Raw genomic sequence first — 23,582 nt, 5'->3', positions numbered from 1 at the left:
AAGTGTTCTTTTGGATGACCTTTGCTTATGTTCTTGGTGGCCTAATCACATCAGGGATAAAATGACAAGAGACAGAGTCTGCAAACTTATTAGATTCCTCTGCTTTGTTAAAAACTTATCCCAAGCTGAATATAGTTCTGATAACAAGTTCTCTCTTATTTCTGAATGGTGGAACAAGATTGGGCAAAACTGCCTGCAGTGTTACTGCCCTGGTGAAAATATTACAACTGATGAGCAGCTACTTCCAAGAAAAGCAAGATGCAGGTTTACCCAGTTTTTGCCAAAAAAAAACATGACAAATACAGACTCAAGTTTTGGGAAGTGTGTATTTTAATCAACAAAAAATTTTTATGGCTTGAGTGGTACCTGCTGTGTTACCTATTGAACTTGGGCTAATTCAGTAGTATCTATTTTCAATATCATTAAAACTCAGTTCTTTACTTTGCAATGCTACAGCCAGTGTCATATGATTCTGTTTTATTTTTGCATCTAGAAATACATCATTGTTAACTCTATGAATGAGTGGCATTCATTTTGTTAGTACTCAGTTTCGGTTTGTTTGGCTGATTGTAGTTTCTGTAGGTGCATAGATAGTTGCGCTGGAGGTATGAATAACCATTAATTTCTGCTTGTGATCTTTCAGGATGGTGAACAACTGACAGACACAAGTGATAAATTTGTATTTGAGAAGCAAGGAACAGTACGCAAGTTACTGATTCGAGGTGTGTCTGTCCACGATGAAGGCGAGTACACATGTGCCCTTGGAGAACAAGAGTGTACTGCAGAAGTCTCTGTTGTTGGTACGTACTAAAATATACACAGTTTTAAATAACATACGCAGAGCTTTTCCTAACTCTGAACTGATATGTTAAAAATTAATGCTGTAGTTATTCCCACTACATTTTATTTCCTAGCTTGACAAATCCTGTGTCACATGCTCATGTTCCACCATACCGGTTTGTAAACAGTTTCACTCCAAGGTTATGCACATAGTTGTTTTTAATTTCTTACAACCAGTCCTTCACTAATTTTGTAGAGCATTTGATATTGTCCATATTGTTGTACATTAACAACTAGTATTCGTAAAACCAAGTTTGTAAAAGAAGGCACTTGATAGTAGTTACAAATTATTCAATATAAGAGGTAAAAATCTCAGTTACATGTAAGATAAAGCTTTTGACCTCATTTATTTGCTTGTCTGGAGTGATAAATAGGAGCAAGACTCTATCTCAACAAAAAATGAAAGTATTAGTGTCATTGCTGTATACCACTTGGTATTTAATTTTCATATGGAAAAAAGTTATAACATGTTTTAAAGCAATGTATTCAATAAGTGTGGAAGATATCTTATGGGGATTGGCAAGAGGAAAAGAAGATTTTTATTCATTTTTGGTGCTAAGTTCATGAATATAAAGGAATTGTTTTTAAATCTTGTCACTTATGTGAATAATTGAAAGCAATTGTAATCATCCTAAGTGCTGAATTTTTAGACATACAAGTATATGATGATATCTGGCTGGGCAACTTGAGTCTGGGAGTTGTTTAGAAAAAGTTCCTAAAATTCCATTAAGACTGTGGCACAGGTCTACATGTTGATAAGTTGTATGGAGAAGAATCAGTGACAAAAATGCAAGGAAATGTTATGCCTGGAACAAATACTAATATTGTGAACCTGAATGGAATAAAACCAGTCTGATGTAATCTGTGTTCTAATCAAAATAAGTAAGATCTAAGAAACTTTTGAATTCACTGTATTTGGAAATTGCACAAGAAACAGTGGAAATAAATGAGATCTCCTGTTTAGAGACAGTATAATAAAATGTCAAACAATAGAAACTCCAGGTAGGAATATCAACGATGTTGGAAAAGATAGATTGTTACTTACTGTGAAGAAGACTCGAGCTGCCAGAGTTATGGTTGTGTGTGCATGAGGTGTGCTTGCTTGGGTGTGTGGACGGTATGTGTTTCTCTTTTTCTGATGAAGGCCGTGGCTGAAAGCTTCGTGTAAGAGTCTTTTAGTTGCGCCTGTCTGGAACTTAATGTGTGTTCTTTATGGTAAGTAGCAATATGTCTTTCCCTACATTGTTGATAATAAAACATCAGTCAATCAAGAATGGCATAAGAAGAGACTGGCTGGTGTATGTAACTTCTTAATTTTTGAAATATGAATTTTTTAGAAAAAGTAAAACATTTGTTAAAAAGAGGACAACAACGGCTTCAAATGAGCTCTAATAGTCTATAAATCTATGTATAAGAACATTAGGATAGTCCCAGCTTGCTCTGTTACAGACAGACATTAAAAATTTAAGAGCAAGAAAGTTGTATGATTTGATAATGCAAGCAGCTACAAGATTAAAAGTTGTAAAAAAGACAAATAGCGAATTACATGAACGACTCATTATAAAGAATATTAGCTACTAGACGTGGTCTATGTTACCAGACAGAGAAGACAGCATGGGTGAAGGGAAATTCGAGAGTATTCAAACCTGGTGACTGTTCATAGAACCAGGGCACCAAACAACATCAAGTGGCCTATAATTGTTGTAGGCACACATATGAGGGGCGTTTGAAAAGTCCGTGCAAAAATAAAAACTACTTACATGTTTAGGGTAAACCTTTTTTTCTTCAACATAGTCTCCTTTTAGACCTATACACTTCATCCAACTCTGTTCTAATTTGTTGATCCTTTCTGAATAATAGGAATTGTCCAAGTCTGCAAAATAGTTATTAGTTGCTGCACTCACCTCTTCGTTTGAATAAAATCTTTGTCCCGGCAGCCATTTCTTCAAATTGGGGAACAAACAGTAGTCCGAGGGAGCCAAGTCTGGAGAATAGGGGGGATGAAAAACAAGTTGGAATCCTATTTCCATTAATTTTGTGACCACAACTGCTAAGGTGTGTGCTGGTGCATTATCATGATGGAAAAGGACTTTTTTGCAGTCCAGTTACTGGCGTTTTTCTTGCAGCTCAGTTTTCAAACGGTCCTATAACGTTGGATAATATGCACCTGTAATAGTTTTACCCTTCTCCAGATAGTCGATGAGGATTATCCCTTGCGAATCCCAAAATACAGTCACTGTAAACCTTTCCGGCCGAAGGACTGGTCTTCACCTTTATTGGTGCAGATTCTCCCTTGGTAACCCATTGTTCAGATTGTTGTTTGGTCTCAGGAGTGTAGTAATGTATCCATGTTTCATCCACAATGACGAAATGATGCTTAAAGTCCTGCAGATTCTTGCTGAACAGCTGCAAACCATCCTTGCAACACTTTACACGATTCCGTTTCTGGTCAAGGGTGAGCATTCTTGGAATCCATCTTGCGGATAGCTTTCTCATGTCCAAATGTTTACGCAAAATATTATGTATCCATTCACTCTAGATGCCCACAGCACTAGCAGTCTCATGCACCTTAACTCTTCTGTCATCCATCACCATACCATGGATTTTGTCAATGATTTTTGGAGTCGTCACCTCCACAGGGCGTCCAGAACGTTCAGCATCACTTGTGTCCATACGGCCACTCCGAAAATTTTGAAACCACTTATAAACTCTTCCAATCAAAGGTGCAGAGATACAGTAATGTTTATCAAGCTTCTCTTTTGTCCTCTGAGGCATTTTGCCTTTCATAAAGTAATTTTTAATCACCAAATGAAATTCTTCTTCGTCCATTTTTTGACTTCCTTGATTCACACGAATGCCAAACACAAAGAAATAGACCAATATGGCTGAAACTTGGTGTGCTTTCTTTCCAAAGATGCTACTAACTAAACATGACCTCAATATGTGGTGGTGGTGCATCTCTCAGACTTTGCATGGACTTTTCAATTGCCTCTCATAAAATAGAATATAGCAGTGTGATGATATTTAATTGTTATTATACTCTGTTCATCATAAGAATAAACCTGATGTAAACAAATGCAAATGCAGTGATTGGTCAGAAGCATAGCACACATATACTGGTGTTGTTACACTCTTGGAAGTAGGTTACTATACTCTGTTCATCACAAGAATAAACCTGATTTAAACAAATGCAAATGCAATGATTGGTCAGAAGCTGCAGCACACATACACTGGTGTTGTTACACTCTTGGAAGTAGGTCCAGCTTATGTATTAGATATATTATTATTAAGTTACATTAAATGAAACTTTAAGATATTCTATGTATTAACAGCCATCAATGCTTTTCTTAATCATGCTTTAGCTTTGCAGTTGTTATTTCAAAAATAACTGTTGTGCTCTGATTATTACACTGTTAGTACGCAGTATGAAAATGGCTGAGGCTGCTGCCTATTCCAAAGTGAAACACACGTGTGGAATACAGTTAAAAAGTGCCCTAGGTTGTTCTTAATGTTTTTCATAAATTTACAGAAAAAATCAGCTTTGGAATTTTCCAATGGACTGTATTTGTTACAGTTGAAACACACACACACACACACACACACACACACACACACACACACACACAAAAGATGTATAGCAGGGTTGGTAGTGCTGTAGCTTGGTAACCCACTACGGGTCATGGATCGCTGATTCATCTCTCACTGTAGTCACCTTTCTTTCTTTTTTCTTTTCTTTTTCATTCAATCTGAAGTATGCAAATCTCGTAACTGTATAATTCATGATCATTTTTTGTGAATAGTGATGTCTTCTTCTTTCTAATTACATATTGCAAACGAAATTCCTGTTTTCATTTCAGATATAAATTCTTAATTATCAATATCTTGCAGAAGACTGTTGATAAAGGTTGCTAAAATTAAGCAAACATAACAATTTAATGTTTTAGGACACAAAAGAAAAAACCAAATACCCTTTATTTGGACTGTGTTCAGTGTTTTATGCCACAGATGTAGTCTCACATGAACCAGAGTGATAAGTGTTGTAGAAATATAAAAAACAATCATTTTCACAGCATTGAGCATACAATACAAATGCTGCATTTTTATATTTGCCACTGTACCATTACAATATGAACCCCACAGAACTGATCTGGAGTCAAGGTAAGGAATCAGAAAACTCACTCAGAAAAATTACCCTGTGCATAAGTTACAAGTTTTCATCACTCTTGTTTGTAATTAGAATACTGTGTTAGATGAGAATGAGAGCATTTTATGCTTCCAATATGGTCAGCTAAGAAGTGTGTGATAGTGCTGGAGTTTTGCCAGATATTATTTCAGTCTCTTTAAAAATTAAATGACATCCAAAGCTATGTTGTTTCTTTGCTTGTGTCTTGTCACATCTGAACTGCTATTGCTCATATCATTACAGGTTAGTTGGACTAGCTGGCTGGCCAGTGCTGTCCAAGTTTAATGCTATGGTAAAGCTGTTGTCCCACATTATCGCTCAGTCTCTGTGTGTGTAATACATCATAAAATATATCCTTATGATCTTACTTGACTGTACTGGACACAGCTTACTTCCACTCCATGTGAAACAAAATTAATTGAGATGCAAGTAAACATGGAAGACTACATGGCATAATGTTTACATCAGGTTTTTTCTTATGGTGAACAGAGAAAAGTGTACAGAATTAGTCTCTCACAGCATCTTCTCACTGTTAATGTATAACTTAATTACTTTCAAAACATTGAAGTTTCTCCTTCATGTAAATAGACCAATAATGTTATGCCAATTTTTGCATTGTAAACTACCTAGGTGAACTTCTATGCAAACAAATGTCTCAAGCAATTTTTGCTTAACCTGGTGTGAATGATAGGCCTCTCCTTTGAATTCCTGTTGCTTACAAAACGGATATAATTGTCAAGGTAAATTAAACATCAAATGATTAAATATGTATAACTGATTAATTACAGAACTTCCACCAGAGATAACCACTAAGATGCAGGATGTGACTGTTGCGAAGGGTGAGAAAGCAACATTTGAAATAGAGCTAACAAAGGGAGATGCCCTTGTCCGATGGTTTAAAGATGGCAAGGAGCTGCAATTTTCTGAACATGTGCAACTGTCCATTGATGGGAAGAGGCAGCGCCTGAAAGTGTACAATTCCGAACTTAAGGATGCAGGTGTTTACTCTTGCGAAGTTGGTGAACAGACATCTTCAGCACGACTAACTGTTGAAGGTACAAATAATATGAAATTTTATTTGAGAGTTATATTTTAATAGACCACATGCAAAACAGTTTACTTCTATTAATGTTTGTAGATTTTGTCATCTCTTTCACAATAAATCATTTATTTACTTATTTATTTCATTATTAATTATTTATTCATGCATTACAGAGCCAGCTGTGCAGTTCCTTAAGAAATTGCCAGATGTGACATTAATTCCTCTAAACTTGGATGCTACATTCACTGTAGAACTGTCACGATCTGATGTTAATGTGAAATGGTTGATGTAAGTAATAAATCTTCCAGTAAATATGTTACTGCTTTAAAATTTGCTATGGTGATCTACAAAATGATCTGCTTATGATGATGTTTGTGAGACTTTGTATACCTACCATTTACCAGCATCACACCAGATTATTTTAATAAACAGAAAATTGTGTTCCTCCTTTAGGAAAGGCAAAGAAATAAAATCATCTGAGCGGTACCAAATAACCTCAGAGGGATCTGTGAAGAAATTAGTTGTAAAGAATGTTACCATTGAGGATCAAGCAGACTATAGCTGTGTTGCTTTGAATGTAAAATCAACATCAAAACTTAAAGTTGAAAGTAAGTAAATACTTTTTATGCATGTTCCACAAGAGCAATGTGTGTGTGTGTGTGTGTGTGTGTGTGAGTGAGTGAGTGCTCGCATCATCACTTTCCTTCTTCCACAAGTTCTGTACAGTTTTTAGAGATATGACTTACAAAGAATCACTAAACTGAACACAGCTGTCTCTAGTAAATAATTTAGAAGTAAAGGAGTGAAAGTCATAGACAGGCACACTGAAAAAATGGAAAGTTTGCTAGGTTTTGGATGAATCCTTTAATGAGCTAGAGTACACATAGGCACACACTTATGAAGGGCTTGTTTCAATAGTGGTACTAGTCCATTTTTGTTCATTCTGAGATACAGAGTCCTAAAGTTAAATGAACACTGAAAAATCTGCAGTTGAGATACCTGAAATATTCAAGTAAGGCACACTGATTGGCAGATTGTAGGAGAAAAGAGAAACTTGCTGTCTGTGAACAACCTGCATAAGCACAAATGTTTCAGAAAGAAGAAGAAGAAGAAATAACTAATGAAGAGGTACAGAATCAAATTGGAGAGAAATTTATGGTGCAACTAGACTAAAAGATGAGATTAGCTGACATGGCACATAATGAGACATGGGTGTGATGATGCAGGAGTGTGTGTGTCTGTGCAGGGGGAATCTAAACTGTGTAGGGGAAACTGAACTTTGTTGCAGTAAGCAGGTTCAAATAGATATAGGTTGACATAGTCATGCAGTGCTGTAGAGGTTTTGACAGGATAGTGTACTGTGGAGAGCTCCACCACAAAAGTCTTCAGCTGAGAGCGACGACATCAACAATTTGTATGTTCATTCAGATCATATATATTTGTAAGCTTAAGTTTGTTTAATATGCTCTTTGTGCTTTAAGTGTAATATTAATTTGTTCACATTGATACAGATAGCTTGTGTAATAATTATATTGTAATTTGCCTTGTTTCCTATTTTTAGTAATTGAAACAGCACCAAGGATTAACATCGAATCTCTTACAAAAGAATATCGAGTTAAAAAAGGAGATGATGTAACTATTGAGGTGAAATTCACTGCAGCTCCTCCACCACAGGATGAATGGTTCATCAATGGCAAACTTGTCAAGAAATCGCCAAGGGTATGTTATAAGTTCATTATTATTCAGGCCATATTGCAGATGGAAGTTGATGGCAGTTTTAAAAACTCTTGTGTTATATATTTTCTCGTATTTTTCTTAATAACTTGTAATAATCAAAGAATTGCAGTAAGGATGGTTTGGAATGAATTTTCAGTTTATTAGGTAGCAACAATGAGTTTCCAAACATCCACATCTGTCATAATGCATTTTTTCAAAGTTCCTGTTAATCTTCAGTCTTTTAAATACTTGATTCCACATATGATTAGCATATAATAAGTGGTTCTTGGTGTTTCCCTGTCCTCTTAGAAAAATTTTGAAGCCACTGTAAGTCCTCTCAAATCATACTTACCTGATGAACAGATAATGCTACAGTATTTCTATAATTACTTTGTAAATGCTTTCCATGTTATTACTCCTTATCAACTAGAGGGCAGTCTCATATCATGTAAAGTATCATTCAGAATACTTTCCTACCTGTGTTTCTTTAAAACGTTGGCTCCAGTGTATTTCACATTTCAAAAAATTTATGCTAAAGTTACAGTTATTTTTCAATACCACTCATTTTTTGACGTTATCAGATGAGCATAAGATGACACATCAGTAATATTTAGTCTGAAAAATCTGTTAGAGAGAACACTGTACCGTTTGCATTAACAGAAACAACAAACACAATTAACTTAGACTAGCATACAACCCAGTGGTAGCACAGTGACTGTCTTGTAGATGTAATCTTTTATTGTATCTTTCCATCCTTGTTTCACACAAATTTTTGTGATGCAGTGCTGAAAAAATAGAATTAAAGAATTTTGTGAAACACAGTTACTGTTGGATCAATTATAGGAAAGTTTTCCATAAAATCCAGAATGAGATTTTCACTCTGCAGTGGAGTGTGCGCTGATATGAAACTTCCTGGCAGGTTAAAACTGTGTGCCCGACCGAGACTCGAACTCGGGACCTTCAGAAGGTAGGAGACGAGATACTGGCAGAAGTAAAGCTGTGAGTACCGGGCATGAGTTGTGCTTCGGTAGCTCAGATGGTAGAGCACTTGCCCGCGAAAGGCAAAGGTCCCGAGTTCGAGTCTCGGTCGGGCACACAGTTTTAATCTGCCAGGAAGTTTCCATAAAATGGTTGGAATGTTCTCACTCAGCAAGGAGTGCAGAGATGTTTATTGGGGAATACTAGGAAAGCCACGAAAACAAGCAAGTAGATCAGGGAACTGACTGGAAAAGCAATGATAATAATGACCATAGGGAAAATGAAATGGGCAGTGGGGGAGGGGGTATGTAGACAGATGAATATATGGTAGATGGATCAAGGAGGTACTTTGCCGAATACTGAGAGATAAGAACAGACTCAGATGGCACCCTAATGGAACATGAGTGATATCTGACATTCATGCATTCATTATTTTCCGTAGATCCATTCATAAATGTGGAACAAGTCAAAATATTCATTGACAAAAGAGAAAAAACTCAGGGCAGTTTTATTCTGTACACCATTATTAATAGTACACTATCACACTACTGTACACTAAAACATTGTTTTATTTTGTGGCCACATTTTTTGCCGGTTTTGGTGTTCTTTCTGACAGTTTCAGTATTTTTCTACTGGTTTACGTTTATTTTGCCCATTTTGGTATTAGTTTCTCACACATTATTTTTGAAGTATTGTATTTCCTTAATTTGCCTTATTTCATTGTTTTTTAGTGGCATGTGGAAAATGAAAGTAAACCAGTCTGTTAACATTATATATATTGAAATCAAACTACACATTTATTTGCATTTTATTATTATTATTACAGGATTAATCAATACAAAGATTAATTAATAACAACATCTTGTTGTATATCTGTTATCCTCCGCCAAGCTTCTTTATCCAGCGCATCTTCCTTGTCGATGCTGCAACGTTCCATTGCTCTATTTGTGTGGTCTGTCCAAGAGTGTCGTGGTCTTCCATGGATATGTCTGCTGGGTGGTTTCCATTCGTAAACCTTCTTTGGCCACTGATGATCTGGCATTCTCATCATATGTCTGTACCATTTTAATGATTTTCTTTCAATTCTATCTATCACTGTATCATTTGCTTTCATTCTAGCTCTTACTTCATCATTAGTTTTCCTTTCAATTCTTAATATTCTGGCACTCCTATGCAAATAATCCATTTCCACAGCTATTAGTCTTCTTTTGAGATCTGCCTTTAAGATCCATAGTTCTGATCCATAACATAGCACTGAGTCAACCATTATCTTACCTACTCTTTTCTTATCGCTGTTGGACATACTCATATCCCACCAAAAAGAATTCATACACTCTAACACTTTACTGCTTTGCTGTATTCTATATTTTATTTCTGTATGGCGCAAACCATTTTTATCAATATGTGCCCTGAGATATTTAAATTCCTCTACGTGTCTCATAACTGCTTTGTCATTCAAATTTAGCATCACTATTTGCCACCAGATACTCTGTTTTTGTTACTCATTGTTACTCATTTGTAGTTCACATCTGTCGTATTCCTGATATAATTGTCATATCATGAACTCAAGGTCATAATCATCTTGTGCTGTAATATCTTGATCTTCAGCAATTTGCATTATTAAAAAAATAAATCATGTATGGTGAAACCACTAAACATAATTAGTTAAAGAAAAATAACTTTGCATACTATGTTGAAAATTTTTCAAAAGAAAGCATTGTCATAACTTCAAAGTTCTCTTCTGAGACGTTATGTCACTGATTTTTCAGCACTTCACTGTAGTGTCAAAACAGCCACCCAGGGTCCAAAACTGAATATGGAAGACAAACTGCCTTCTGCCCAATTAGAGACATTTGACAATATTCCACATATCATGCTGGTATAAAAAGTTGCTTTCCACCAAATCTTGAAATGATTTGTTTTCCGTCAAGCTATCTTACATGGCTGAGATTTGCCATTATAGTTATATATAACATACTGTGTGCCATTTCAGGATTAATAAAGTTTATTATCATCCCATGGTTGAAAAGAAAACTAAGAGATGTGAACACAGATTACATGTAAATCTGCATTCAACTCTACAAACCACTTGAAGTGCATGACGAAAGGTACATCCCACATACCAGTTGTTATGGCTTTATCCCATTCCATTCATGTGTGGCATGCTGGAAGTATGATGATTGAACACCTCTGGGCATACTGTAATTAGTCTAATTTTATCTTTACAATCCATGTGGGAGCAGTAAATAGGGGGTCATTGTATGTTGCTCGATTCATAATTTAAAGTTTGTACTTGAAACTTCGTGAGTAGGCTTTCTCAGGATAGTTTGCCTCTATCTTGAAGTATCTGACAGTTTCTTTTTTTTTTTCAGCATCTCCCTGAAACTCCCTCGTGGCTATATAAACCTGTGACCATACAAGCTGTCCATCTTTATATATTGTTCTGTATCCCCTGTTAGTCTTGATACAGGTCCCACATACTTGAGCAACATTCTTGTAGGAATCGTACAAGAGTTTTGTAAACAATTTCCTTTGCAGGCTGATTACATTTCCCAGTATTCTACAATGAACTGTTGTCTGCCAACTGCTTTATCTGTGACTGAGCCACTTGATAATTCCATTCCATATCCCTAAAATTTATTACACCAACGTATTTTTATGATTTGACCAATTCCAACTGTGCCTCACTTATATTGTTTTTTAGTTTTATGAAGTGCAAAATTTTACATTTCTGAACATTTAAAGTAAGTTCCAAATCTTTGCACCATTTTCAAATTTTATAAGGACCATACTGAATATTTAGCAGCTTTTCTCATATAGTACTTCATTATAGATAACTGCATTACTAGCAAAAAGTCCCGAGTTACTATTAATATTGTTTGCAAGGTCATTACTATACAAAATAAACAGCAAGGGTCACAACTTACTTCCCTGGAGCATACCTTAAGTTTCTTCTACAACTGTCAATGATTTTCCACCCAAAGTAACATGCCACATCCTCCCTACCAAGAAATCCTCAGTCCAGTCTTAAATTGTTAGCCTAATTTGAAGGTGTAACACACTGCATTTCAGTGTTTCCTTCGCCTTTGACTGAAGCAGCCATCCTGTCATATTTATGTTTACTTATGCTCTTAGTGCATGCAGACATTTTGTACCCTATGCCATGACCAGTGCTTCTGTGGATCAGTAATATCTTTAATTTTAAAGATTTGGCTTCATGCACACTAGCATCTCTTGTGGATGCCAGTCGGTTATCATCTGACAATGGCGTAATAAGCCGAAAATAGATTCATAATAAACAAATATTAGTGCAAAAAAAGCAGTTTGCTTGCTTTTCAAGCTTAATGATAATTTATTATTTGATGTAATGAAGCAGTTGCATGAACCAACAAATGAATAAAATATTTGTGACTCACTTCTGCTAATTATTTCAGATTATACAAACACTGACTGAGAATTCTGCAACTCTGACCATTAAGAAAGCTGAAGAAACAGATGCTGCAAGCTATACTGTTAAATTATCCAACAGGCAAGGGGAAGCCTCAGCAGAGATGACCCTCATTCTAATGGGTAATTTTTCTTTAATTTTTGGTGAAACCATAATTAGTGCTTTTCACATGACCAATTTAATTTTGTAGTTTTTATGTTACAGTCATAACAGGATAGAACTCTTCTAGTAATGCAATTAAGTGATTAGAAGGAAATACTTCTGTGTAAACATAGATGTGCTTTGAATGTCTAATATTCTTGTACAAAATACAATTTGTGTTTAAATATCTAAGGTCGAGGAACAAAGTAAGAAGACTTTTCTGACAGCAGAAAATTATGAGTGCCTTATTTATTAACATAATAAATACGTTCATATGTTACAGAGCCACCATCAGAGCCAGGCATCCCAGAAGTTGTTGAAGTCACTGACCAGACCATTACACTTCACTGGAAGCCTCCAGAATTTGATGGACATTCTCCTATTACAAACTATGTTCTGGAATACCATGACAAGACTGATTTCACGTAAGTTGTTTCACTGAAATCTCGTCTCAACTTGTAATTTACTATATAAAGTCAAGAAATAAGTTTATTCAAGTCTTCTAAACTGAAACAAAACAATGAATCATGGATCAAGAATCTTTATTCACCATAAATCTTTTCACTATGATATGGGTTTCATCAATGTGATACAAGATAAAGTATATACAATGCACAGTAGTACAATGTGTAGCATTAAATATTAGTTCTTCAAAGTTTATGCAGTACATAATAATACAATTAAAAGTAACAGTTTTTAAAAGTTAATATAATAATCTGGCAAACCAAAGTATTCTTTAATATTATAAAAAGGGTGATCTGTTAACCAGTTGTGCCACTTATATTTAAAACTAATTATATCCATGGTTCGAGCAAAAATGAAGACCTAAGTTGTAGGGCAAACGAATCTGCTCCAGTCCTGAATCCCTGAACCATTACACCAATAACCTGAAAACAGTTTTCGCATCCCGCAATTACCCTCCCGACCTAGTACAGAAGCAAATAACCAGAGCCACTTCCCCTCAAACCCAGAACCTCCCACAGAAGAACCCCAAAAGTGCCCCACTTGTGACAGGATACTTTCCGGAACTGGATCAGACTCTGAATGTGGCTCTCCAGCAGGGATACAACTTCCTCAAATCCTGCCCTGAAATGAGATCCATCCTTCATGAAATCCTCCCCACTCCACCAAGAGTGTCTTTCCACTGTCCACCTAACCTTCGTAACCTCTTGGTTCATCCCTATGAAATCCCCAAACCACCTTCCCTACCCTCTGGCTCCTACCCTTGTAACCGCCCCCCAGTGTAAGACCTGTCCCATGCACCCTCCCACCACCACCTACTCCAGTCCTGTAACCCGGAAGGTGTACATGATCAAAAGCAGAGCCACGTATGAAAGCACCCACGTGATTTACCAACTGACATGACTACACTGTGAAGCCTTCTATGTGGGAGTGACCAGCAACAAACTGTCCATTCGCATTAACGGACACAGGCAGTCAGTGTTTGTTGGTAATGAGGATCACCCTGTGGCTAAACATGCCTTGGTGCACGGCCAGCACATCTTGGCACAGTGTTACACCATCCGGGTTATCTGGATACTTCCCTCTGACACCAACCTATCAGAACTCCTGAGATGGGAACTTGCCCTTCAATATATTCTCTCTTCCCGTTACCCACCAGGCCTCAACCTCCGCTAATTTCAAGTTGCCGCTGCTCGTACCTCACCTGTCATTCAACAACATCTTTGCCTCTGTACTTCCGTCTTGACTGACATCTCTGCCCAACCTCTTTGGATTTACATATGTCTGCCTGTGTCTGTATATGTGCGGATGGATATGTGTGTGTGTGTGTGTGTGTGTGTGCGAGTGTATACCTGTCCTTTTTTTCCCCCCTAAGGTAAGTCTTTCCGCTCCCGGGCTCCCAGAATTGGAATGACTCCTTACCCTCTCACTTAAAACCCACATCCTTTCGTCTTTCCCTCTCCTTCCCTCTTTCCTGATGAAGCAACCGTGGGTTGCAAAAGCTTGATATTTGTGTTGTGTGTGTTATATATATAAGTTGATGATACGGTTATGTGTAGTACCAGTCACAAAGACATTACTGCTTGTATCACTACATGCAGACTTGCTGATCTGTGTATTATTAGCGTATTCCCCAACTTCAACCTGATCTTCAAGTATGTTAATTAGTGTGGTTGTTGCCTATATCATTTTTCATCACCCCCACCATCCCTCATCTCATTCCCACTGCTATAAGTTTTTCATTTCTCAAGTCTTTTTGTGTCAGTTGTCTTTCCCTTTTTTTCCTTTGTTATCCCACTTTCATTAAATAATGTGCTGATTAAATAAGATACGTGGGTGGAGCATCTGATTATAGTTCCTACCACAAGTAAATGAAATTTTTTACTTTTTAGCTGAATATATGTCATGATAACACTTCTCCCAGGGGTGTTAGTCCTGTTGCATTATGGGAAAGCTTCTGTTTTGTTGACTGAATTTATACCATTAAGCAATGTGCATTTCTGCATTCACATGCTTATGGTAACGAAGAACTTAATGATATTCAGAATACCAGTATGTGTTAGAGCACTAACAAAGCTCTGTAAAATTAGAAAATAGTTATGTTCACAAAGTACATATAATGTGAATTGAAAGAAAACAAGGTTATGGTGGTAGTCACTGAAATGTTCTTTGTGACTCCATTTAGTTTCAGCATATATTGGTGTCTCCAAGTAGTGATTCGGTTTTGGGGACTATAATTTCTTTTTTTATAATTTCTGTTGATTTCAGTATGGGAAACTGATGAAACACAATTACATAAAAAGAATTCTTTTTTGCCAGTTATTTCATTATAATCTGTTTTTGTGGCCAGGTTATTAGCCTGTTGCCTAGCATAAGTGACAAAGATACACACATCAAAAATTTTTGCATCACCCCGGTTCCCAAAACTCCTGAAGACAGATGTTGACTGTGGATATTGTATCACAGAACAGTCCTTTGACTGTTAAGTGATGTCACTAAGCCCACCCAAAAATGTAAACAATCATGCATGAGCAGTACCTAATAGATGGAGAGGGTCCGATGGCTGATCAGTTCCAGTCATTCCACCAGGAAGGAGGTACACAGCTCATGTTGTCTGTAGTTCAGCCATGCCTAGATGGTCAATACCACAGTTCAGTCACATCCGCATTGTCACTTTGTGCCAGGAAGGGCTCTCAACAAGGGAAGTGTCCAGGCATCTCAGAGTGAACCAAAGAGATGTTGTTCAGTCATGGTCGAGATACAGAGAGACAGGAACTGTCGATGATATGCCTTGCTCAGGCTGCCCAATGGCTACTACTACAGTGGATAATCAGTACCTACTGGTTATGGCTCAGAGGAACCCTGACAGCAATGCCACCCTATTTAGTAATGCTTTTTGTGCAGCCACAGGGCATTGTGTTACGATTCAAACTGTTTGCAAAAGGTTGCATGATGTGCAGCTTCACTCCCGACATCCATGGTGAGGTCCATCTTTCCAACCACGACACCATGCAGCATGGTACAGATGGGCCCAACAACATGCTGAATAGACTGCTCAGGATGGGCATCATGTTCTCTCCACTGATGAGTGTTGCATAAGCCTACAACCAGACAATCATCAGAGACGTGTTTGGAGGCAACCAGGTCAGGCTGAATGCCTTAGACACACTGTCCAGTGAGTACAGCAAGGTGGAAGTTCCCTGCTGTTTTGGGGTGGCATTATGTGTGTCCGATGCACGCCGCTGGTGGTCGTGGAGGGTGCTGTAATGGCTGTATGATATGTGAATGCCATCCTCTGGCTGATAGTGCAACCATATCGGCAGCATATTGATTAGGCATGCTGCTTCATGGATGAGAATTCTCTCCCCCATCATGCGCATCTTATGAATGACATCCTTCAGGATAATGACATCTCTCGACTAGAGAGGCCAGCATGTTCTCCAGACTTGAACCCTATCGAACATGCCTGGGATAGATTGAAAAGGGCTGTTTTGGATGACGTGACCCACCAACCACTCTGAGGGATCTACACCGAATCACTGTTGTTGAGTGGGACAATCTGGATCAACAGTGCCTTGATGCACTTGTATGTAGTATGCCACAATGAAATACAGGTGTGCATCAATGCAAGAGGATGTGCTACTGGGTATTAGAGGTACTGGTGTGTACAGCAACCTGGACCGTGATCTCTGAAGGTCTTGCTGTATGGAGGTACAACATGCATTGTGTGTTTTTCGTGAGCAATAAAAAGGGCAGAAATGAAATTTATGTGATTTCTGTTCCAATTTTCTGTACAGGTTCTGGAACTCTTGGAACCAAGGCGATGCAAAATTTTTTTGAGGTGTATATTTTTTATTATAGTACAGAAGTAAATATCAAAGAATTTACAATCATAACAGAAATTAAATTTTTAATATTAAATATACAAAATATACATTCATAAACATCGGACAGTAAAATAAATAAAGAACTGGCACATGGATTTATAATGGGGCACAATATAATGCAATTTGTTTGGGTTATTAGCCAGCTTTAGCAGTATAATGAAGTGTAGAGTAACTGTAGCCTGTTTCTTCATTTAATAGCTCTTCAGGATGGTTCTTGTAGAACCTCTTGATCTCCAGTACATCGAGCACCAGCAGCAAAAATAAATGATTTGTGAAAGAGGTGCCCAAAAAAAATTTTTTTTGTCATATAATTTTTTGTTCCATTAATAAGACAGTGGAGTGTGTGTGTGTGTGTGTGTGTCTGTGTGTGTGTCAAAGAGAGTACTTATAGTACTTACATAGAAATATATGACTGCACTTGATCATATGCTGAAATGCGCCATTTAGCCAGTAATATAACATTTGAAATGGTTGTAACAGACATAAATGTCAATTAACATATTTCCAATGAATATGGGCCACTGATTTGTGAGTTGTGATGTAATTTTTCCTTTTCTTCTAAATTTTCTTTTGCATAGATGGATTCAAGTAAAGGAAATGGTTAGAGAGACAACTCACAAAGTGACACAACTTCAGACAAATGGGGAATACATGTTCCGTGTGTCAGCCGAGAATGATATTGGCCGTGGTGCTCCATCACACAACACCCGTTACATACGAGTTACTAAACCATTATCTGCTGAACCACCAGCAATCCAGCAGCCACTGGAAGGGGTAGTGTGTGGCTTAAAACAATCGATAACTCTTTCTTGTGTTATTGGAGGAATACCTGAGCCAACAGTAAAGTGGTACGTATTACTTTTCAATCCACCTTTTATTTAACTACAAATTACATGGAGTTCCAGATGAAACATAGTAATAATTTCTTGTTACCCTTACCTCCATATTTACAGCCTCTGATTTGTACCATGATTCATCATTATTTTTATCGTTGTTGCCACTTAATTATTCAGTGACTTGTTGATCTCACTGACTGCACAGTCTTCCCCATTTCTCTAGAATATCTAGGAAAGTCAAGTTCATTGAAGTATGCCTTGTAGCAAGTATGGGACTAAAGATGATATTAAGAAATAATAAAAATAGACAGGGAAAAATTTGCCAAAGTAGATGTTGTGGAGAATTAAAGAATTTGTGTGATGTCTTTGCATTCAGTAAATTTTGTTCTGTGAGGGTTGATCCAGAAGCAAGGTTCCCAAAGAGCTCCAGCTGCATGAGAAGGTACTGGATGAAATCTGTCAACACCACTGTGCATGACTGTTCCCCCACTCTCGATTCTTCCTGGCCGTGCTCTGCTGTGCCACTCAGCATTGGCTCAGCAGCCAACTGTGATGGAGGTGCCCATTGTTGATCTCACCAAGTGCGAGATTCATTCTGTAATTCGGTTTTTGCATGCAAAAGGGGCTCCTCCCATGGATATTCATCATCAGTTGACACAAGTGTATTGCCACAAGTGTATGTCTGTTCAACACTTTGGTGCAGGGAGTTCAGTGATAGTTGGAAGGTGGTCAACGTTGAAGAACAAAGTGGAAGCCTTCAGTTTCGGAGGCAGTTCTTCTGATGGCCCAATGCAAAGTGCTTCAGAACAGGAGGATCACTGTCTGTGAACTTGTTGCTCAGATTCCTGGGAGTTCTTACAGTACAGTTGAAAGAGTTTTGATGTGTTGCGCTCAATGGGTATTGCGTATGCTGACAGCAGAACACAAGGAGAAATACTTTCACTGTGCTTGACAGTTTCTTCAAAAGTGTCAAGAAGATAAGGAAAGATTGTTGGACCTGATTGTTATGGGGAAAAGAAACATGGGTGTTTCATTTCACTTCTGAAATCAAAGAAAAATGCAAACAGTGGCATCATTCAGAGTCAACAATTGCAAAGAAGTCCAAACAAACTGGTGGCAGATTCATGGCCACTGTGTTTTGGGACCATGAGGGGATACTGGTGATCAATTTCATGGAACCTGCAATAACAATCAACTCAGACAGTTATTGTGAAACACTACAAAAACTCAGGGGAACTATCCAGAACCCCTGGAGAGGATGACTGACAGAATGTGTAATGCTGCTTCATGATAACGCCTGATGTCACATCTCTTGTCAAATCCAGGAACTTTTGACAAACTTTGGTGGATTGTCATGCTCCATCCACCTTACAGTCCAGATCTCGCTCCAAGTAATTATCACTTGTTCCCCAAGTTAAAGGAACACTTGGGTGGCGAATGCTTCCAGATCAATGATGAAGCCAAAGAAGAGGTGAAACGCTTCCTCAATGGGTTGGTGTCGGAGTTCTACAACACGGGCATACAGAAATTGGAGGACCAACTAAAAAATTGCATTGAAAAAGATGGCAGTTATGTAGAAGAATAGAGCTAAGTCTTATCTTTCCAATGATGTAAATGTCTATTAAAATTAACAATGTTGTATATTTGTAAAAATGGGGGGAATCTTACTTCTGGATTAACCTTTATATTTCAGAGAAAATGTTAATCACATGATTACAGTCAGCAGACCAAATGTTAAAAAGGTGCATCTGTCTTACAATGAAAGAGAAAGGATTGAAGGGAACAGAATTACTCAGGGATTGCATACAATTTGGTGGACATCCATTCAAAGAAGATGCTGCATGGCTACATGAGAGGAAAATCAATGATGATTATAGAAAAGCTGCAGGCCTATTTGGCTGATGACACTGAATTTTGGATTTAGTGTTAGATATTCTCTCTTGAAGAATTACAGACATATTAAATAAGGACTGCAGAATGGGTGTGTGTAGATTGTTAGGAACAGACAATGATAATTATTTAAAAAATTGTGTTGTTGTAAGTGTGGAAAGATAATGGAAACAGTATTTGTTGAAAAACATGTAGGCCTACTTTGAATCACTGTCTTCATAAAGTGTGTGTCTATCATAACAGCTTTGCTTAATTACTCTATATAGACAAATACAAGTTTTATTTTGAACTATTAAAATTTTGTTACAGTATTTGTCATAACTCTGTGAAATAAAGTAATAAAGAGATTAAGAGTGTTATAATGTGGTATGAATGAGAAGGTAATCCACTTTTCTGAAAGGTGTTCTTTACCACTATAAACATATTTATTAGTAGGGAAATAGTCTGTCCCTGGTAGCTGAGTGGTCAGCGCGACAGAATATCAACGCATGAGTTGCCAAAGTGGCGTCCAATTGAAAGACTTTCACCCAGCGAGCGGTTTACCTGACGGGGGCCCCTAGTCATACGACATTTATTTATTTTAGTAGGGAAATGCTTCAGTGCCATTTCAGTGAAATCACCCTTTAAACATTTTTGTATCTCAGAGGTTCCTTTTGCAATTTGATCCCAATTAAAGAGGTGCAGTTTGTTATGCCTTTCCAGATAATATTCACAATCTCTTCCAGTATTATAAATATATATGTATTTTGCAAAGATTATTGTACTGCTTGTATTTTAAAGTTTATTGGTCAATTTTATAAACATACAGAAATAGCGAGTTAAGTAATTTCTTGCTTCTGAACATCTTTTTGCATGATTCAGTGTAGCAATATTGGACAAAATCCCTACTCTCTTTGTTTGAAGGATAAACACTATGTTTGTATATAAGCAGCAACACATCCCTATACTTTAATTGTTTGTGTGAGATATCTATATTATTACTTAATTTTTTGATTGTTCATTTCTGTTTAGTCATAATTCCACATTTACTGATCAGTTCACAAAATGAGCATCTGTTTCAAAAATGATTTTTTTTGTAAATTTTTTTATAAAATTACAATCTTATTTTGTAACAGGATGAAAGATGGGAAGGCGTTCAAAAGCGAAAATTTGACATATGAGAACAGGATTGCCAAATGCATCATAAGTGAGACTACAGAGACATCATCTGGCATTTACACATGTCAGGCAACAAATACAGCTGGCTTTGCAGAAACATCATGTGAACTTAAAATTCAAGGTACAGTTAAAAGTTCTTGTAACAAATATAAAAATGTTAATCCAACACAACTTACTTAATAAATAAATTAAACACTAATGATGAACATTTTGATTTTATTAGTGGCACAAAAATAAAAATATTGAAGTGTCATGTATTTCTCTTTACACATTATTGTCTTGTATTGCATAATGTTCTGTTGGGTTTTGTCAAGCTTATTTTCTGTGTCAGACTCTATTTATTGATTCCTTAATGTTTCATTGCTACCAAAACAATTGTTTGCTAATTTCTGCCTTTCTGTGTTGACTACATTGTGTAGTAATATTCTTGAACTCCTTCCACAATTTGTTGCCATATTTTGGGATAAGTATCAGTGACTCTATCTCATATGTTACACATATTGCTTAAAAGACTAGAGAATCACATTAATTATCTAACATTTTGATTCATAATGTTAACATATGTAGAATATATTTTCAGGTGCACCATGATTTACTAAAATATGCTAGTGCAGCTGCCCACTATTTCTTTTCTTGTTTATATGATTCAGTAGAATAGCTCAAAAACATGTGAAATAACCACAAGCACTGCCATGTTAAAGTAGTTTGTCTTTTGACGTACATGGCGTGCTGCTACATCTGTGTGACATGAATTCACTGAGATTGTTGAGGAGATCTACAGGATGAGTTTGACAGTTGTCAAGAAAAGCAATGTCCATCTGCAAAACTTTTATGAGGTGTGATGGACTAACTTCAATAAGTCTTCCAAGCAGATCCCAGATGTATTCAGAAAAAGTGTGTCCAGTGATTGTACTAGATATTAATTCAAATCAGAGTCCCACTTTTTAACATTTGTGCGCCAATTGTGCTCTCAGGTAACAGAACAGATATAAAAATATGAAAATTAAGAGAGAGAATTTCTGGCTAATACTTAACAAAATACTTAGTGCTGCCAGCAGAAACTGGCCCTTGCATCATGCTCCATCTTGACAGCTTACTGCAAGCCTCATAATGAGATATTGGTAGTACCCACCTGTGCAGTTTACCACTTTTGACCATAATATGTTGCCAACACACCGTGGTGGTCGCAAAAAATGTTCAGCACCACTTTGCCTGACAAGTCTTTGTCTTTATTAGTAGTGGTGAATCCAAGTCTTTCTTTTGCATCTGTCCTTCCTTTGTCTCAGGTTGATATAGTCACAATTATCCATGGTATTAGGCAATTAAAGAAGTCATCTGGATTGACCTGACACAGGTGCAACATTCCTGCTGTTGCCTCAGTTTGGCAGACTTTTTGAAAAATTATGGGTATTCGAGGAGCCCAGCTGGTGGCAGCCTATGTTATGTTCAAAATGTCGTGCAAGATGTAGAAAATTGTTATGTAGCTGATTTTCAATGTTTACGCCATTTACTTGCTTGTGGTACTTCAGTCTTTGAGCACCAGCACCTCCTCTTTCAATTCTCAGTTCTTTCCAGTGTTTATCCCCCTCAGATGCAGAAAAAATTACCACATCATACTTTACTTCAACGATGGTCTGTGCAATTTTGTTTTCATACCTCTAGTGGCATGCTACAGTACTGTGGCATGGGGATTATAATGTGCACCAGGGCTACAGGCACATACCTGCAATGAAAGAAAAGTTAATTACATAAGATGATAATTAGAACTTTGTGATGACCTCTCATATACGCTGTAAGCTGTTTTTTATTAAAAAGAAAAAAAAGTCTTGTTTCAGATTCTTTTGAATTTGGATTTACTTGGATTAGAATTTGTGTTACTCAGTTGTGTGATAATCATAACTAATATTAATAATTGAATCTAAATTTACAGAACCTCCTAAACTTGAATTTGATGAGAGTTTGGTAACTCAGAAATTAAGGATAACTAATCAGTGGAAGATAGAAGTTAAGTATTCAGGCTTCCCTAAACCAGAAGTGGTATGGACAAAGAACGGAAAAAGCCTGGCTTCTACTAAGCACTGTTCCATCTACCATGATGAAAATTCATCAACAATTGCGATATATTCCTTAGCAAAAGTGGACACTGGAACCTACACATTTACAGCTCGCAGTGATGCAGGTTCGGCGAGCGTGGATTTCAGTCTAAAAGTCATTGGTAAGTTAACTGTCATACATCCATCATCTGTACTAGAATATTTCAAACAAAGCAAACCAAATACTTACTCTGTTGTGTGAGCATACCATAATTATTATTATTTTTTTCCTTAATAATCTAAGAGGATGCTGCAGACCTAAGAGTGTGTTAAAAAAAAAAGAAATAAGTAAATAAATATTTTTCAGTAATGGAAATTCCACAAGAACAACATACATTTTTTAACATTTATATGCTACAGTAATTTTCAAAAGCATTAAATGTATTATTCACATTTCTTAATATTTTTGTGTGAATAAAGAGGTATCTGAAATAAACAATTTAACTAAATATGCTAAAAGAACTGTACTTTTAAAACTTATTCTAAATTCCAATATGTTGGTTAATTCTGAAAATATAAATTGCTGTTGTAAAAATTTAAAATAAATATATTTCTATAATGGTATATCTCACACACATTTTCTTCAGATGACACTGATCGAAGAGCAAAAACAGAAAGTTCCAGCGAGGAAACAACTGGTAAATACACAGAACTGTGTGTCTAATGATGTGTTGAGCTTTACACTTGTCTTATCTTTGTAAACATGTTTTTTCTGATCTTCTCTTCTTTCTTCATGCATTGCATGATCTCTTCTCCTTTTTGCAGAAAATTCTATCTTGTTCTATTTTCATATATTTTTTTGTGCATGCGTTATATGCTCACCTGAAAGAAGCTTCCATAGCTTTTATTTTTTCTCCAGCCATAAAAGTGACACAGGAGAGCAACTTATTACTCTGCCTGACTTGAAA

The 23,582-nt window shown here is 36.8% G+C and overlaps 1 protein-coding gene across 1 annotated transcript in view; it reads left to right on the top strand.

The window, feature by feature from the left end:
• The window catches only part of LOC124613827 (titin), a 524,266-nt gene that overhangs the window by 462,554 nt on the left and 38,130 nt on the right, over positions 1 to 23,582 (top strand). Inside the window, exons 141-150 of the mRNA XM_047142550.1 lie at positions 644 to 800; positions 5,812 to 6,078; positions 6,239 to 6,353; positions 6,519 to 6,673; positions 7,627 to 7,784; positions 12,194 to 12,329; positions 12,632 to 12,773; positions 17,276 to 17,545; positions 20,539 to 20,702; positions 22,512 to 22,796. Coding sequence (XP_046998506.1) covers positions 644 to 800; positions 5,812 to 6,078; positions 6,239 to 6,353; positions 6,519 to 6,673; positions 7,627 to 7,784; positions 12,194 to 12,329; positions 12,632 to 12,773; positions 17,276 to 17,545; positions 20,539 to 20,702; positions 22,512 to 22,796 — 1,849 coding nt within the window. The remainder of the gene's footprint in view (positions 1 to 643; positions 801 to 5,811; positions 6,079 to 6,238; positions 6,354 to 6,518; positions 6,674 to 7,626; positions 7,785 to 12,193; positions 12,330 to 12,631; positions 12,774 to 17,275; positions 17,546 to 20,538; positions 20,703 to 22,511; positions 22,797 to 23,582) is intronic.

This window comes from Schistocerca americana, chromosome 4 (genome assembly GCF_021461395.2).
Source record: "Schistocerca americana isolate TAMUIC-IGC-003095 chromosome 4, iqSchAmer2.1, whole genome shotgun sequence".
NCBI lineage: Eukaryota > Metazoa > Arthropoda > Insecta > Orthoptera > Acrididae > Schistocerca > Schistocerca americana.
The sequence above is the reverse complement of the archived record's forward strand: the minus strand, read 5'-3'. Positions and strand labels throughout refer to the sequence as shown.